At 33.6% G+C, this 18,541-nt stretch overlaps 1 protein-coding gene across 1 annotated transcript; it reads right to left on the reverse strand.

The window, feature by feature from the left end:
• Positions 1 to 15,510: 15,510 nt before the first annotated feature.
• LOC131021120 (uncharacterized) lies at positions 15,511 to 16,908 on the reverse strand. The gene has a single exon (XM_057950209.1). It carries the CDS (start codon positions 16,906 to 16,908, stop codon positions 15,511 to 15,513), a length of 1,398 nt encoding a protein of 465 aa, XP_057806192.1.
• Between the last annotated feature and the right edge of the window lie 1,633 nt (positions 16,909 to 18,541).

Consider the following 18,541-nt stretch of genomic DNA (forward strand, 5'->3'; position numbering starts at 1 on the left):
TAAATAAACTGAAAATTCAGAAAATAAATAAACTGGAATTAAAATTTTCAGAAAATAAATAAATAAATAAACAGAAAATTTGAAAATAAATAAATTGAAAATTCAGAAAATAAATAAACTGGAATTAAAATTTTCAGAAAATAAATAAACTGAAAATTCAAAAATAAATAAATAAATATACTGAAAATTCCGAAAATAAATAAATTGGAAATAAATTTTTCAGAAAATAAATAAACTGGAAATTTAAAATATCCAACTCCATTTAATTAACATCAAAATTGGATTAAGTAGACAAGTAATGATAGAGTGTGGTTGGTCCAAACCAGGGGGCTTAGCCCACTGGCCACCGGGTCCTCACTTAAGTGAAGTGACCCGGGTTCGATCCCTCTTGGGAACGAATTGGTGATTGGAGATATAAGGTGGAGTTTGGTGAATGGAGAGATAAGGTGGTTCTTGGAGTGGATGGGGAACTAACTACTTATATCTAACATGACTTTCACCGATAAAAAAAAAAAAAAAAAAAAAAAAGTGTGGTTGGTCCAATTGGTAAAGTGTAGTAATTTAAAAAGTAAGGGAGAGTATACATGTCCAAAAAGCAGAGTAGATAGTTAATTGGTGGACAAAATTTTAAAGGCAAATGGGTAGTTGATTGGTGGACGGAGGGAGTATTATATTACTCCTTCTGTCACTTGCTCTGTACTGACAAAACTGCCTTCTTTCTTTTATAAGAGTTGAATTTTATGTAAAATTTATTATTAGGGTTTTCTGATCTAAATCCAATCTGCTTTCGGAAGATCTACCAGTCCCTTCATGCCATCATTTCAATCCTGTCTACATCACAAATCACAATCACTCTTGATACTCAATCTTTCTCTCCTTATTATAATTATTCATACACCTCATCTTTAACATAGTATGAGTTCACATCAAATAATTAAATACTAACCCTTTGATTTTATTACTTGAGATTAATTAAGAATCAAGTACTCGATTCCTCAATAAAGCTTTTTCATTAAACTATAGTAGCTAGCTAGCTAGCATTTTAAAAATACACTGATGCTGCCAAATTTGCTTAGAAAACAAAATTCATGTTTCTATATGTTTTGACAAAATTAGAAATTAGTAACTACTATCAAGTTATGGGTAGTGTAGATTTTGGCATCTGCTTATTACGTCTATGTCGAGTTTAAGTGCTAATTCTAACCGTTAGAATTATGATTTATTTAGTGGTTGTTTCTTGAACCTCTCCCTATATATATATATATATATATATATATATATAGGGTTGAGTTCAACAGAGAATTATCTTTTTCGAGAGAACGAACAAATCTATATATTTTACGAACAGATCAACATAAGTAATGAACAGACGTATTTAATAAAAATATAGAAAAACTCGCCACCAGCAGGATTCGAACCCGGGGCAAATTGTTGTTCATGCGGTACATTGATCTGTTCATTAAAACTATAGATCTGTTCGTTTTTATTTTGCGAATTCTCTATTCTCCACAATATTTAGCTTCTCTGTTGAACCCTTCTCTATATATATATATATATATATAGGGTTCACTTCTATTGAGAAATGTCTTTAGTGTTAAGAATAAAGAACAAATCTTATCCCTTGATCAATCAAAATCTGATGGTCTAGAATAATTCACGGTCTTAACTTATAAATTGGTTTATTATGAGTTAAATTAATTTTTGGGGCCGAAGGGCCAAATTCGTCAAATGACAATTTGAAGATATATTGTTGTAGAATCAAATCGCGAAAATTTCTACCTTCCATCGAATTTTCCAATAATAGTGCTTCCTATAATGCTTCTTTTTTTCGCATTATAATGCTGTCAATAACTACTTTATTGTTTTTTACATCACCACAGTGCTACATAATTTGTTCATGCGAAATATTTTATTGCTTGACCTATATAACAATTCCTATGAACTTTTGTGCAATGTATTGTGAACAATCACGAAAACCTTTTTTTCAATGTGAATATAAACAGATTTTACTGAGTGCTTGCATTACTTTTTAGTTTTGGTTTCCTCGAAAATTCTTAAATTCATTAGATGAATGTGTTATGTTCAAAATTTAGACTTGTATGTTCATCGAAAGATAATCGAATTTTTAGAAATATTACGAAATGTATTTCATTTACAATATATTTCGAATAGCAAACACAAATTTTTAAAGTAATATGTAACAAGTCATCAATTCAGCTAATGAAATTTTCCACATTATGAGTCCTTGAATTTCATTTTAAGAATCGAAAAGGTTCAAACAAAAGTGTATTCAAGTTCAACGAGAGATAGTATTATTCAAGGACTCATAATGTGTAAAATTCCTATGAACTTTTGTGCAATGTATTTTGAACAATCACAAATTACACTTTTTCCACGAAAATAGTAAGTTAACATGTTGATGACAAATGATAGAGTTTGTGATTACAATTTTTTCCACGAAAATGAGTTGTCTAAAATATAATCACAAACCAGTGGATAATATTATCATATTAGGAAGTGTAAAATTAATGAATCACACTTGCATCCCCGTGTTTGTCCTGAAATTCTGGCATAACTAAAAAGTCGATTTAATTCATATCGACACCCTAAAATGTTCACTGAAAATCCCCTCGAAGTTCGACAGTAATATTTCATACAAAATCACTAATGCCTAAATAAAATAGACAAAAACAACAAAACACAGCAACCTATGATGAATAATTTATTTGGGTTCGAGGGTGATAATAAATAATTAATAATTTATAAATAATAAAATTGAAAACTAAAAAATAATAAAGATTTGCATGAATTCAAATCTTCCAAATATATATAGATTTTATTAGTTGAAAAACATGGAAGTAACGGATTTGACTAAATCCTAAATTACTATCATAGCCCCATAATCAATATGAACGCATGGAATGAAATCAGATCTTGGCCGTTTGAGTAATGCTATTGAATGGACAGGATTTGTTCTCAATTCTCACAATATGTGTGCTTCTCAATAGAACCTTTGCCTATATATATATATATATATATATATATATATATATTGAAGAGAATTATGATTTACTATAATAGGTATGAAATATTGTTTAAAAAAATATTTTCGTGGAACACAGGGTGAGCAGGTGTATATACAAAAATTATTTTGATGATATAACATATGGCATGGGGTGAGCACGTGTATATATTTATTTTCATTTTATTAAGTCCTTAATTTATAATGATGTCGATCGTCTTTACGTTTAGGGTTATTTTAGTTGTACGTGTAGAATAAGTTAATTAAAAATAGATTATTTATCAAAACCTTTGTATGATTTAATAGTAATAATAAATGATGAAGTGGAATATATTTAACGACTTTAATAAATCTCCGTTCAAAAGGACCTAGCTAATCTATATAGTATTATATAAAAGAGCAGTATAACGACTATTTTTTTCCGCCATTATTTAAAATTATAGTTATTTTTAAAATTTTAGGTATTAAAGTGTATTCAACCCACTTCTACCATGATTTAGTTGAGGAGCCGTTTTTTTTGCCAAAATAAACTTTTTTTTTCTTTTAGTGCATTCAACCCACTTCTACCATAATTTAGTTGAGGAGCCGTTTTTGTTTTGTTTTTTTTTTTGCCAAATTAATTTTTTTTTCTTTTATTTATTTGTAACTTTTTTTTTCGAAAATTGTACAATTTAAGTAATCATAAAATATTTAAAATGCATATCAAATTAAAGATCATGAAATTAACTTTAATTTTGATATATAATAGGTCTAAAATAGATTTAAAATAATAAAGATATTGTAATTTTAAGTTTCAAACTAAATTATTTTCTCTCTCCTCACCCTTATTTTACTTATTTTTCTTAAATAATCTATTTACATTTGATTGATTCTATTTTATTTTCTTTTAATTCCATTTAGATAGTATTACTAATTTATTTATTTTTTCGATTTTATCTTTCTTCTTTTTTGTGCATAACATGTTTAAGCATGATTTCACAAATATAATTGGAACTTTTTCTATGATTTCATAGAAAATTTTAGGACTTTTTAAAATTATGGCAATTTAAAATATTAAAATAAGTTTTTTTTATCTTTTTTCTCTACTTTCTTTAATGTTTTTTCCTCTACTTTTTTGTGCATAACATGTTTAATTTTAATGTTTTTAATTTTTTGTACTATATTAATTTTTTTCTATCTATGTATTTATTTTTATTTTTGTGTTTTTAAAGAAAAAATAAGTAAATATCATGTTTTGTGTTTTACATGTTTTTTCAATCATAATAGTCTAGAATGTAACAATGACGAAGGAAAATATATTGGTTCATTATATAATTCTCTTTTTAAAAATATATTTTTTGTATTAATTTTTATATAATTTTAGATGAATCATTAGTAATATATATATATTAATAATATAATTTTAAATAGCATGACTTTTTATTTATTTTTGTGTATGGATAGATGTATTTATTTATTGTGATGTGCATTATTACTCTATAATAATAATAAGTAATGCTAATTTTATCAAATAAATTTTGATTATTTAATAATTATAATTATCATTACACTTTGTATAGTATTAAAAATTGAAACAATATACTCACATGACTATTTTGAAGACGCAAACACAATATTTGACCACTAATTGTAAAAACACAAACTCTGGCCATTTTTTACGTTTTCAGACTATTTTGCCCTTAAATAGGGCGGACTGGATTCAAGTCGAATTTGGGTTTGCACGCGGGTTAGGCACATATGACACTATTAGTGCCATTAGTGTCATATATTCAGTGTTGCAGAAATGGTACTTATGGTCATATTAGTGGCATTAGTGCCATACGAATGTCACTTATGGCCATATTAGTGCCATTAGTGCTATTTTGAACACTTTCTTTTAGAGTTTAGATTATCATTTAGGGTTTAAATTATACATTTAGGGTTTAGATTCTCTATTTAATGTGTTGCACGAATGGTACTTATGGTCATATTAGTGTCATTAGTGTCATATACTCTCTTATGTAGTGTTGCAAAGTATTTATGGCCATATTAGTGTCATTAGTGCCATATACTTAGATTTTTTATTTTTTCAATTGACACATATGGCATTATTGTCCGCCCTTATTAAGGGCAAAACAGTCTTTACACGTAAAAAATTGTCAGAATTTATGTTTTTTCAATTAGTAGCCAAATATTGTGTTTCCTTCTTCAAATGGCTATATCACGAGCACTCTCTCTTAAAAATTTATGTTTTCAAATTTGAGTTTTTATTGAATAATTGATGTTGATATTTTATTTTATTTTATTTTAAAAATATATTTAACATTTACTTATATTTTGATTCTCTTTAACTAATGTTTATATTTATTTATTTATTTAAACATGTCGTTTAGTTTTGATGCTCGCCGTGCATCGCACGGACGGGCGTACTAGTGATATGAAATATAGAAGTGGAAGGACTACCTAATAAAATAATAATAAAAAAATTATAAAAGGACCCGTCGAAATCAGAAAATCAAAGTAGTAACATTATTTTATGTTTTGCCTATATTTTCCTCTTATGATAATTGTTGTGTTAACTTCTGTTTCTATTTTTTTTTTTTTTTTGGTACAATAAAAATGGCGTCTCTTTGATTAATTATAAGATGCGGTAGTTGATTAGTAGATTTCATAATTTGGAATCTGGAAAGTAAGGATTAATTTCATTTTAATAATTCAGATGCTTTCGATGATCGACTACTATATTGTCTACTAGTGTTATGCTTCCAACTTTTATTATATATCTTAATCGAGTAAATAAATTAATTATTTTATTTTTCTCTATTGCAACAAATGTTGAAGTGGGGCCGGCAGAGTAATGAGAAAAAGAGTTCTTACTACGACATGCACGATTGTTAAATTTTAGCTTTATTGTCTATATATATATTTAAAAAAAAAAAGAAGCTTCATTGTCTATATATTTTGTCATCCAATATATACTTCTACTTTAATTATTGCCAATATTCTAATGCATGAAGTAGTACTTGTCAGTTGTCACAAACACATATGGTAGTTTTTTTTTTTTTTTTGAGGGAAACACATATGGTAGTTTGATTCCTACGAACTGGGAAAATACATAAATTAAATAAATACATAAATAAACTAGTTCAAGAACGATGTCATGGGCCAAAATATGAGACAGAAGTAATAATTTTTTTTTTTATCATAAAGTAATATTGTTGTAAAAACAATACTCCCTCCGTCCCAAACGAAATGTCCTATTTCTTTTTGGCACGGAAATTAAGAAATGTGTATAAAATAGATAAAGTGGGTTGGTGAAAATTATTTAAATATTATGTATATATAGAGAGAGTGTATTGCCAAAAAAGGAAACAGGACATTTCGTTTGGGACAGCCCAAAAAGGAAAATATGACATTTCGTTTGGGACGGAGGGAGTATTTTTTAGGTACTATTTTTATTTCAAAGTGATTAGTTAGATTAAAATGTATGTATCCTATGTATACAATTTGAAGTAAATAATGGTTACATTTCTTTATGAAACGAGGAAAGAGTGATACTTTAAGTTATAAGTTGGGTTTTAAACCTATAAAAAACTTGAATTCGTGAAATTTAATTTAATCTCTAACAAACTCTACAATTAATTAGTAATTCATAAAAAAATTTGTCGTTATCCATTCGTTTATGCATATTACTTCCACATGATCATTTCCGTAAACTAAGCGTTTACAATATAATATGTTCGGGAGTAATATATAGATTATTTTGGTATACTTTTTTTTTTTCGTATTTCAAGTAATTAATATATAGATTATTTTGGTATACTTAGGTTAATTCATTTTAATATTAGCGATGTCATTATGTGACAAACTTAAGTTTCGTCAGTGTGAGACGTTAGTTCAAATTAAATTGAGTATGCTTGCAATTCCAATATACCAAATATTTTAAATTTTTACGATAGTTTAGTAATTTTATGTAAATTTAGATTTTATTTATTTTGATATATATAAGATAAATATGCTTTAGTATTTTTAAAAAAAAATTACCCAAAATTATTTATTTTTGAAAGATACATGTGTTATTAAATTCATATTTTCTACCTGTACATTCAGCTGTTGAAAAGATATATAGTACTATAAACCTACATGTCATCTATTTATTTGAATCGGTAAATTATGCCCTGTGGCAGCGTCACATATTAATTTGTCTGATTTAATTAAAGCCACAATTAATGAAGTCTAGTGTGAACGGAGAAGTATTCTTTGTTTTTAATGTCAAATCTGAAACAATAAAAATTCTACCTTCCTTTAAAAACCTTTTTTACAAGGTTGACTAACTGTAACAACAATAATTTTCTCGATCTGAAATGATTATATTATCAGAGTCACTAATTTAAACTTGTTAAATTAAATTCAAGTCAAATAACTTCAAAATTATTGGTAACAAACAATTGCACAATTGGAGCCCTTTTCGCCGCCAGGTTGATTCATCAAATTTCCAATGCGCCGACTCATGCATTATTTCTTTTAAAATAATTTTGAGTAGTATAGTAGTTGATATCAATATAATATCATGGTTATATTATATAAGATAGCAACCACAAATAATACTAACAATATTATATCATGTCTAATTAACTTGATTATTGAAAGAGAGCTAACCATATTTTTTTAAAAAATTATCTGTTATAGCGAAGCTATATATATATACATTTGCATGTGCCACTTTTTTTGGCCATTTAGTAAGACAAATAAACACAAAAATAGAACAAATTTTGGGACAAAAAATATTCGACCTAATTAATAATTTGGTCTTTTCTTATAGGTACAGCAACGCAGATGGGATCCTCTGTCCCACAATATTGTGTGTACCACGTGTACCACTCTTCATTTCCTTATTTTATAAATTGTTTTTTATAAAAATAAAAGTTATTATATTATTATAAACTCTAATTAGTATTTATCATTGAAAAATTAAAATTTAAAAAATTATATACCCTAACTTTGAATTAATGAACCCAAATAATCTATTATTAATTCAAATAAATATAAAAAAATAATTATAAACCCTAAATGGATGAGTGAACCCTTGTTAATTATCTTTATAAAATATAAAAGCATAATAAATTAAAATAAAATAAAAAATAATTTATAAATATAAAGAAATGAAGAGTGGTACACGTGGTACACACTATATTTTGGGACAGAGGATCCCATTTGACAGCAACGGCCCCTCAATCCGCAAAAAGTTGGTCTATCAATTCACAACTTGGAAATATTATTTGAAACCAAACATTGTCTTATTTTTCATTCTCCCAAATCAAATGTGGATCGTTTGAACACTTGCGCTAAACTTGTCGCCTTGCGCCTTAATTAATCATTAATTAACAACTTTTCTTGATAATCTCAAAACCAAGTCACTATCCACCAATAGGAAGGCGTCTACGGACTCAAATAAAGTTATTAACTCCTTCTAATCCCATACTTAAAGTCCGAGGTCCCCACCATATTTCTTACCTAAACAATATTATAATTTTTAATACGTGGTAGTAATGCTAAATGTAATTGTGGGTGCACGAATCACAACGGTTGAAATAGCGAATTTTTTTATCCTACTTTTTTTGAAATTACAAGAGGTACGTTCTGCGTGTGGGACCTTAACACCAAACAATACAACGCCGAACATAGACGGAAATACAATACCGCCTAAAGTGAAAAAATATCATTGCATGCAAGGCGAGATTGAACCCAAAACCTGTAGATTATAAATTATGGGTGAGATTGTATTAATCAAATTAGTTTTCTATAATGAGAAATTGGCAAAGATTGGTGAAGCCGTGATATCGTATAGGGTGAGTTTAACAAAATTCTTGACCCGATTAGGGTGAAAGATTGGTCTTTTTAGATTTATTGGTTATACCAACTTTTGTGCTGATTTTAAGCAACTCCAAGGTTTTGTCTAAGTGATGGCAATAATATCAACCAGCTAGATGTGGACCTTGATTTTCACAATAAAATTATAAAGCATTCAACTTTAGTATTTAACCCCATCCACTCAATATTTCTTTTTTATACAAAGTAGACTTTTAGTATCACTAGGTGATGAATATAATTAATAAGTACTGGGTTTTGAGGTTGAACATGAAATGAGAGGTGTAGAGTGCATAACCATATACAAGTATAAAACATGTTCATAATTAAATATGGCCAGTGATTTTAAAAAACAAAAGAAAAAAGGACATAAATAAAGAATATTTTTTTTAAGGATACATACTATTTCTGGAATCATTTGGAGATCAATTAGTTAGGAGGAATAGTGATTCAAACGCCTAGATTTTAGCATGATTTATAATCTAACAATCATTAGATTGATGAGTAAGTACTCTCAACTTTTGATTTTAGAAATATGTGCATTTCTTGTTTTTCAATTTGGAAATAGGTCGCGGGATCATACTCCCTCCATTCACGATATCGTTTCTACTTTATGAACGTCATAACTTTTAAGAAAGTTGGTGGATAGCAGTGGAAATTATTGTGAATGGAGTTTGAATCTCACTATTGTTGTGAGTGGAATTTATGGATTTTACTGCTATAAATAGAAGTGGAAATAATATTATAGACAAAAAAAAAATGACAAAAGTGGAAACAATATCGTGGACGGAGGGAGCACGATGTTTCGTATAGTTATTCTATTTAAAGAGGGCAAATTTATTGATTATATTGAAATAAATTAAATAACCCCCCGTACAGTAGTAGATATATAGTTGTTTATGTATTCCCCTAAAAGGGTAACTAACTTAGATTAATTAATAAATTAAAATATGCTACTAGCTTAATTATAATTAACAAATCCTCAATATATATAAATATAATATAATATTGGAAGTTGGAACCCATTCTAAAAAAATCACCAAAAGCACAATATTTTAGTTACCTATAAAATATCGGTCAAATACATAGATTCGGATGGAAAAGTGCACATAAATCCCAATTTCGATAGTTAATAAATGATTGAAAATCAAAAGGTGGTAATATATTTACTCTCGCTAAGAATTTTTTTTTCTTTTTCCTTAATGTTTCCACTATAATGATATTTTTTTGTCGGTTGAAAAGGCTAATTATATAGTACAGTGTTTTTTGAGGCAAAGAAGTTATCATTATGATTAGATGGAATTGAAACAGCTGAGTTTGATTTTTCATGGAGACTTTCTTAAATGGGAAGACCATTAATGTCGGTGCGTATGAATGCGTCAAGTTATTTCAAAAACTTACCGCGTTATTATTTTTTTATAATACTAGCGTTTCACCCGTGCATCGGATACGTATTTTGTTGAAATTTTATATATTTAATTTATTTTTCAAAATATACACGAATATTATTAAAATTAAATACAAATTATAAAATAATTAAAAAATTATTAATTTATTTTCAAAATTTATCTATTTACATAAAACTATAAAAGTTCATAGTACGTTTATAAGTAGTCGAGTAAGACATCAAATAAAAGTTATAAAATTGTTATACAATTTATATTAATACTACAAATATATTTTAAGATTAACATTTTAAAATTTTCAAAAAAAATATAAAAATAATACTTCCTTCGTCCATGAAAAAATATGACAATTTTGTCATTTTCGTGTCAACCAAAAGTATGACACTCTACTTTTTAGAATATGATTCCACATATTTTTCTTATCTTTTACATTACAAATACCCCTCTTATTTACAAAAAAAGATCACATTAATTAAATCTCAACCACTCATTTCATATAATGGTGGGGCCTTTTCTCAAGTGTATAAAAATCACCATCAATTTTTGTGCCAATCAAAAGTGTCATACTTTTGGCGGACGGGAGAGGGGGGTAACATATCAAAAGACAAGTGCAACATCTTATTATTATAAATTTTGAAAGACTTCTTTACATACAACATTTGTAGTAGACGAATAACCTACCTTGTCTTTATTACATATCAAAATTTTAGACCTCTTCAGCTTGTAACTCTAAAAACAGCTATATAAAATTGATCATGCCTAAAAATAGGCTTCTTAAAAAATAAACCCACGTGAGAAAGTGATTGACCTTGACTTTTGTCTATAGTCATTGCATAAGAAACTATAATTTTTTTTGATCAATTAAAAATCTATTAAAATACTGGGGCGGTACCAGGAGTACCAAAAACATCATACAAGTGGTGCGTACTCGTTAGAGCACCACAAGGTAAAAGGAACATTGGACTCGACCACATGGAAGATTTTGTTCCAGCTCCAAAGCCTCCCTTTGACCTCATTAACAAGATTGGACACCTCCCAATTCTTGTTCTCAAACCTACTCTCATTCCTATACTTCCAGATCAGCCAAACAGTCCCGATCCAAAGAGCTTTAAGGAAGTTCTTGTTTCTCTTACCTCTTCCTCCTCCAATGAAAGACATGAAATGATGTTCGACTTTTTGTGGTTTAGCCGTTTTCATTCCGATCCATTGATTGATTTTGTCCCACACGCGGTCAACTTTCGGACAATGGAGAAAAGAATGTTCAGTTGTTTCTTCCCTCCACACACACGCATTGCACCACTGTTCTTCGGCTGGGATGAGGACATTCCTTTTGAGAAGGTTTTCGCATGTTGGCAGCCTGTTACAAATGCTTCTCCAAGCTGTCACTCTGGCTTTGTTAGGGGCCGGTGCCGTCCACAGTTGTGCGCTAGCTTCAATGTGTCTCCCAAAATGATCACCTTCCGCCTTTGCGCACTCCTCATAGGCCGCTTTAGTCGAGAATTTTCCCCCCGCTGCGTCCTTCCAGCTCCAGCCGTCCTTGAGGTCTGGGCAAGGAGAAAGCGCCCCAATGACTGACCGCAAATTTTCCTCCATCTCTTTCTCCCTCTCCCTCAGCTCCCTTCGCCACTTGAGATCCCACACCCACCCTTCCTCCGTCCATTTCCCAGCCTCCTCCACATTACCATCTTTAAAGAGGCTAAGATTAAAAAGTCTAGGGAAGAGGATCTTGAGGTTGCTGTTCCCCACCCACGTCTCACCCCAAAAACTAACCTCTCTACCATTCCCCATAATCCTTTGAATATTGCCACTAAACCACTTTTCTTCCTCCCTCCCCACCCTCCCAACAATTTTCGACCACCATCCCTTCATCCCGCCCCTTTTCTCCACCCTCCACTCCCCCCCTCCCCTCTTGACAAATCCCCGTACAAGGATTTAATCACCCTGACCCACAACGCCTCCCTCTCGACCAAGTACCCTCCACACCCATTTAAACACCAAGACCTTGTTAAACCATTCAATGTTTCGAAAGCCCAATCCCCCTTGAAGCTTGTCGACACACATGTCTTTCCATTTGAACCAAGCAATAGACCTAGACACGCCACTTCCCCCCCACAAAAATTTTCCAAAAACGGAGTTGAGGTCGTGAATTACCGATTTAGGAATGAAGGAAAAAGACAATTGAAACACTGGGATGGCTTGAAGGACCGACTTCACAAGAACGATGCGCCCTGCCAAAGAAAGAGATTTCTTCTTCCAACCTCTGATTTTCCTCAACACTTTTTCCACCACGCAACTCCATTCCACACTGCTATTCATCCGTCCCCCAACCTTGATACCAAGATAATTGAAAGGAAGAGATCCCTCCTTACAGTTGAGATAACCTGCCCACCTCCTTAAACACGTATTTTCGACACCCACTGCCATCAAGTTGCTCTTGTCGAAGTTGATTTTGAGCCCTGAAAGGAATTGGAAGAGAAGAAGGATCCTTTTAATAAAAGTCACATTCCCCTCGTTAGCTGCCAACAGGAATATTGTGTCATCTGCATATTGAAGATGTGACACAGAAATTTTATCCATCCCCAAAACAGCCGGAGACACGAGCTGGAGATCAGTAGCTCTCTCCATCAAGGCATTTAACCCTTCGGCGATGACTAAAAAGAGGAAAGGGGACAACGGATCCCCCTGCCTTAGACCTCGTTCCATTTTGAAGACACCTGTGGACGATCCGTTCACCAGCACGCTGCCTGACGCCGAGTCGAGGCATCCCTTAACCCAATTACGCCATTTCTGATCGAAGTTCATAAGACCGAATAAAGCATCAAGGAAATCCCATTGAACGGAGTCGTAAGCTTTAGCACTTCTTTTTCTTTGCTTCCGCAATTGCTTCGTTGAGAATAACCACACCATCAAGAATGAACCGTCCTTTGATAAAAGCGCACTGTTTGTCCGAGATAATAGACCCCATCACCATTTTCAGCCTCCCTGCAAGGATTTTTGCAATGATTTTGTATAAGCTATTGATCAGGGAGATCGGTCTGAACTCATCCATCTTCTCTGCCCCTTCCTTCTTCGGAATTAGAACAATGAACGAAGTATTGCTTCCTTTGGGGATCCTCCCGTTCTCGAAAAACTCTTTCAGAACTTGGAGAAGATCATCCTTGACTGTCGACCATGCATTCTTCCAGAAGGAGAACGTGAACCCATCTGGACCAGGACTCTTGTCGCCACCACAGCTCCACACCGCTTCCTTAATCTCCTCCAAATCGAATTCCCTGCACAGCCAATTCCGCTCTTCATCAGAGATTTTTTTCTTGAGGAAATCGTTGGGGAGGTTTGGCAGAACCCGTGTCCTTTTTTTGAAGAATACTTCGAAATGTTCCCGTACTTTGGATTTGACCTCCCCTGGATTAGACACCCACTGATTTCCAAAGTATAATCCCAAGATTTCATTCTTTTTCCTTCTCCCAAGAATCGCTCGGTGATAGAATCCCGTGTTAAGATCACCGCTTTTGAGCCACCGAACCTTAGCTTGCTGTTGCAAGACCCTTTGTTTGTCTTTCAGCTGTAGGAAAATATTCGCTTGGATTTCATTTCTTCGAATGATTTCGGACTCCTCAATTCCATGCTCTTCATCTTTGTGGTCAAGAGTTTGCAATTCAGTCTTCAAAACCTGTATCTTCTCATCAATATTCCCAAAAGTGGATTTATTCCATTTTTTCAGTTCCGTTTTCAATTTCTTCAATTTTTCACTGACCACAAAGCATCTCCATCCCGTCATTCCGTCCGCTGTCCACACTTTCCTAACCTGTTGTTCAAACTCCGGATGTGACACCCACACATTGAGGAATCTGAAAGGCCTTGGTCCCCAATCTTCTGCTTTTGACACCAAAACAATAGGGCAATGATCCGAAATGGTGCGTTGCAGACCACGTCCCATCGACCCCTCCCATTGACGCAGCCACGCGTCGTTAACCAAAAACCTATCCAGTTTACTTTTACACATCCCATTCGGCTTAAACCACGTAAATTTGCGCCCTTGAGATCTGATTTCTGTAAGGCCGCTATCACCGATGAAGCTGTCGAAGGTTCTTGCATCTGCTGCCCCATAAGAATCCCCACTTCCGACTCTTTCTTCCCGCTTCCGCACCGCGTTAAAATCCCCCATCACACAGACACCGCAATCGGCATTTTGTTCCACTATATTTTTGATAACATCCCAAAGTCTAGATTTCTCTTCCGAACCAACTGGTGCATAGACATTAATGATGCAACACCCAACATCATCTTGAACCCATTTTCCATTCACCACCACAGCCCCGCTCACGTCCCATTTGCTAGAAGCTTGGAAAACGTTTTTATTCCAAGCACTAACCAAACCACCAGAACGCCCTTCAGAATTCCGAACCGCAAGATCAAAATTATCAAAACCCCACCAAGAGTTACACACCATTGAATCAAACTCAGTCATTTTTGTTTCTTGAAGGCAACAGAAGTCAATCTTTTGCATTTTTACAATCTCACTAACATCTTTCTGTTTCCCAATACTCCCAAGGCCCCGAATGTTATATGACAGTAAATTCATGAACACTTACTTGGTTGACTCCCAGCTTCTGTCCTCACGCTGCCTTCCTCTTGGTCCTCAATTTGCGCGGCCATCTCCTGATCTGTAAGTTGGCTTGAAAGCCCCAAAGCTTTCCCTAATTTCCAGATTTCCAAACTTTCGGTTTCCAAATCCGCAATGAAGTTTCCCCAACCGTTGTTTTCTCCCTTTGTTTCGCACACCTTCTTCGATTTCTTGCTCTGTTTCTTTTTGTTATTTTCGAGAGCTTTACCAGCGGTATCTTTCTCGGTCATTTCCTGAAGAAAAAGTCTTCTCTCCTCACCTTCTGACTGTCGTGGTTGTCCCTCGCGTTCTTTGTCTTTCTCCGATCCAGACTCGGCTGAAAGCCTCGTTTCTTTGGCAAAAACTTGACAGGATGAACTCTCTCCCACCTGACCTTCCGCAAATCCATTTTCCCTTCCCATTGTGAATTCTTCCTCAAAAAGAGGAGCTGATTTTCCACTTGTTTGGTGGCTCTGGGAGACCAAACCGCAAGAGTCAAGAAAGGGCTGGGCCAGAAATGCTTCCTGATTTCCTGGGCCACTCTCTAGATGATGTGGGCCTTCATCTTCTTTACTGGACTGGGCTTCGGTTGGGCCTGACCTGGGACTCCTTTGTTTCGGCCCAACAGGTCTTCATCTGACATTGCCGCCCACATTCCCTTTAGGCACATTTTTCCCGCACGAAACAACCTCCGCCGCATTTTCATCATTGGATATCAGAGCCTCTGTTCTACCCCCCTCACGCGATGGTGGAAGCGAAGAGACTGTTCCTTGGGACAATGAAACCCCGCCGCTGTTGTAAGATTGCTTGTCGTTATCCTCGATAATAGCATCTGCCGGCCCCGTTGAGTCCTCCTTCCAAGACCAATCGGAGTCCGATTTCGTCCTCTCCTCCTCCGCCTTACATCCGGCACAGAGATTGGGTGCATCTCGGACCTCCTCAACACGAATTTTGAAACACGTCCCCTCGATCACGCAATCCAAAATTCTGTCGCATGAATAGAGGCCCGTGGCAACCTGAATGAAGGCTTCATCGAACTTTTCATTTGTCGCGGTGCCTTCATGAATTTTACGTACCGCACCAAAGCTAGCACATGCATCGTTGAAAAAACGAGGATTCCATGCATGTAAAGGCACACCCACCCATTTGGTCCATACCACTCTTTGATGCGAAACATCGCCGATCTTCCATTTCCTACTCCACAAGAACCAGAACTGAAACCATTCGTCCATCTCTTTAAGGATTTCTTCAGTTGGATCTCCGCATGCACTTTGAAAGAGAACGAGATTCCCTCCAAGTGTCGAAACTTTCAATTTCCCCGAACATTCTCCGATGATTTCGTCTTTGACCTCTTCCCACAAGAACTCATTTTTCAGAAGACCGGTAACCGCCCCAAGTATCCAAGCTTTCTCCTCCTCCGTTGGCTTGAAGTGAAGTACTTCTTCTGCTCGTGTCTCCTTTCCTTCGTTCCCCGTGAGAATATCTTTGAAGGAAATTCCAGCTTTCCTATCCGCTCTCTCCAAAACACGAACTTTCTCCTGACCCTTATCAGCCACTCCTTCAAGCTTCAAATCCTCCCGCCTTTCAGCCCTCAGTTCTCGCTCAAACCTTGGTTTATAGACCCTGATTTTATAACTGCCGATCCATAGCGTGTTCAGATCCGCAAGTAACTTATCGGGAAAACTCACCCCCTCGAACCTAACAAAACCGAAAGCTTTCCCACGCAAATCCCTCTTTTTTGGACAAACAACTTCGGTAGGTTCCAAGACCGTGGCAAACTTTCTTCTCAGAAAATCCGCGCTGCAGCCGTCTGGCAAATTGTTGACGAAGAAAGTGGTGATCGCCTTATCCCTCCCATTCCACTCCCCCCCCGTCGATTGCCGCCCAAATCTACCACCGTCTGTTCCATTGAAGGTTCTTCTCGAACTGAGGCTTGTGTTCCTAGGATTTGGATATCTTTGGTGCCTTACCGATATTCTCTCAGAAAAGGGTTGGCCAACCCTTCTTTTCCTCACCTCTCTCCATTCCATTAAAACCACCAATGTTAATTTGGCAGCAAATATAATCCAAACGGCTCAATCCAACTGCACAGAAACTATAAGAAACTATAATAACAAACTACCGCCGTTGAAACTTGAACGATAGTCTTGGATCAGCTGGTTTCGGTGTCATCTTTGGTATCAGGACTTGATGTTCTGCATCATGGTTCGTGAGAATTTTCCATTCCAAAACATGTATACCGAGTTTTGGGTGCAATGTATAAAGCTGTTGTTTTTGGCTACTGCTTCGGATCCCATTGTCAGTTCTCATCAAGTTTTAGAATCTATTAAACTCATTTAATTGTATGACTACAAATATACTGAAAAATAGATTTAGTCAAATTTTAAAAGAAAATTTTGGTTAAGGAACATCCATAAGTATGTGACTTATCTACATCCTACACAAGCATATCATAAAAATAATTTTATATAAGTCTATAGAAACACAAAATCACAAAGTCTTTACAATGTCACAGACATTGTAATCATGAATTGAAGAAAAAAAGCACCAGATAGTAAATGCATGAGTTTCAACCAGAAAAAAAAAGCACCAGATAGTAAATACATGAGTTATAATACTATTGAAGTCAATCATCCAAAAGAATTAAAAACCAGATGAACATTATAGATGGAAATAAAAACTTCAGAAATCATAGGTCATATAATCAAAGGTGTGACATCGTTTAAACTCTTAGAGCCAAGTCAGATATAAATAAAAAAGAAGAGACTCGAACAATTTTAGTGAGCTGGATCGTTTAACGAAATATCTATATTTAACTATTTAGAGTGATTTTGGTACAAACTGAGATGTTAATTTCCACAATAAATTATTTAGTATTGATTATTATGCATAATTAATGGTGGTAGCTTTTAGATATATTGTAACTGCTCTAAAAATTATAACTGCTTCATATATTAATCAACCTTCTAAATACATATTGAGTAAAAAGGCGGGAAAATTTTTTGGCCAATGGACCAGCTTTTATATATGTATAGATAACTATGATAGCATAGTATTAGTATTTATTGAAAAATATATAAAGATAAGAGGCCGTGGAAAACATGGCCAAATCTTAATTTAATACAATAATTCCTTACATATATATATATGGGGTGAAAATATATTATGTACTATACAACACAATAATAATAACAATAACAATAATAATAATAATAATAACAATAATAATAATAATAATAATAATAATAATAATAATAATAATAATAATAATAATAATAATAATAATAATAATAATAAATAAAACTTTCCCTGCATTTATTTCTTCATATGTATGCCCAATAGAGAAAACAAGCTAGTTTTTGCTTATAGATGTTTATTTATTCATCATATATGTTTAAGGGCAAATTGCATGAAAATACCTCACTTTATATCAAATTTCGATTTTTTGACAAACCTTTTAATTGTAGCAAGAAATTGAACGATCTTTCAATTTATTGCAATTGGCATCCCCGGTGTTTTTCCGGCCAAATTAAATCTAAGTTGGCAGCCAGAATGCCAATATGGCATCAGAAATGCCAAATCACCCTCTCTTCCTCTCTCTCTCTCTCTCTCTCTCTCTCTCTCTCTCTCTCTCTCTCTCTCTCTCTCTCTCTCTCTCTCTCT

This window comes from Salvia miltiorrhiza, chromosome 4 (genome assembly GCF_028751815.1).
Source record: "Salvia miltiorrhiza cultivar Shanhuang (shh) chromosome 4, IMPLAD_Smil_shh, whole genome shotgun sequence".
Taxonomy (NCBI): domain Eukaryota; kingdom Viridiplantae; phylum Streptophyta; class Magnoliopsida; order Lamiales; family Lamiaceae; genus Salvia; species Salvia miltiorrhiza.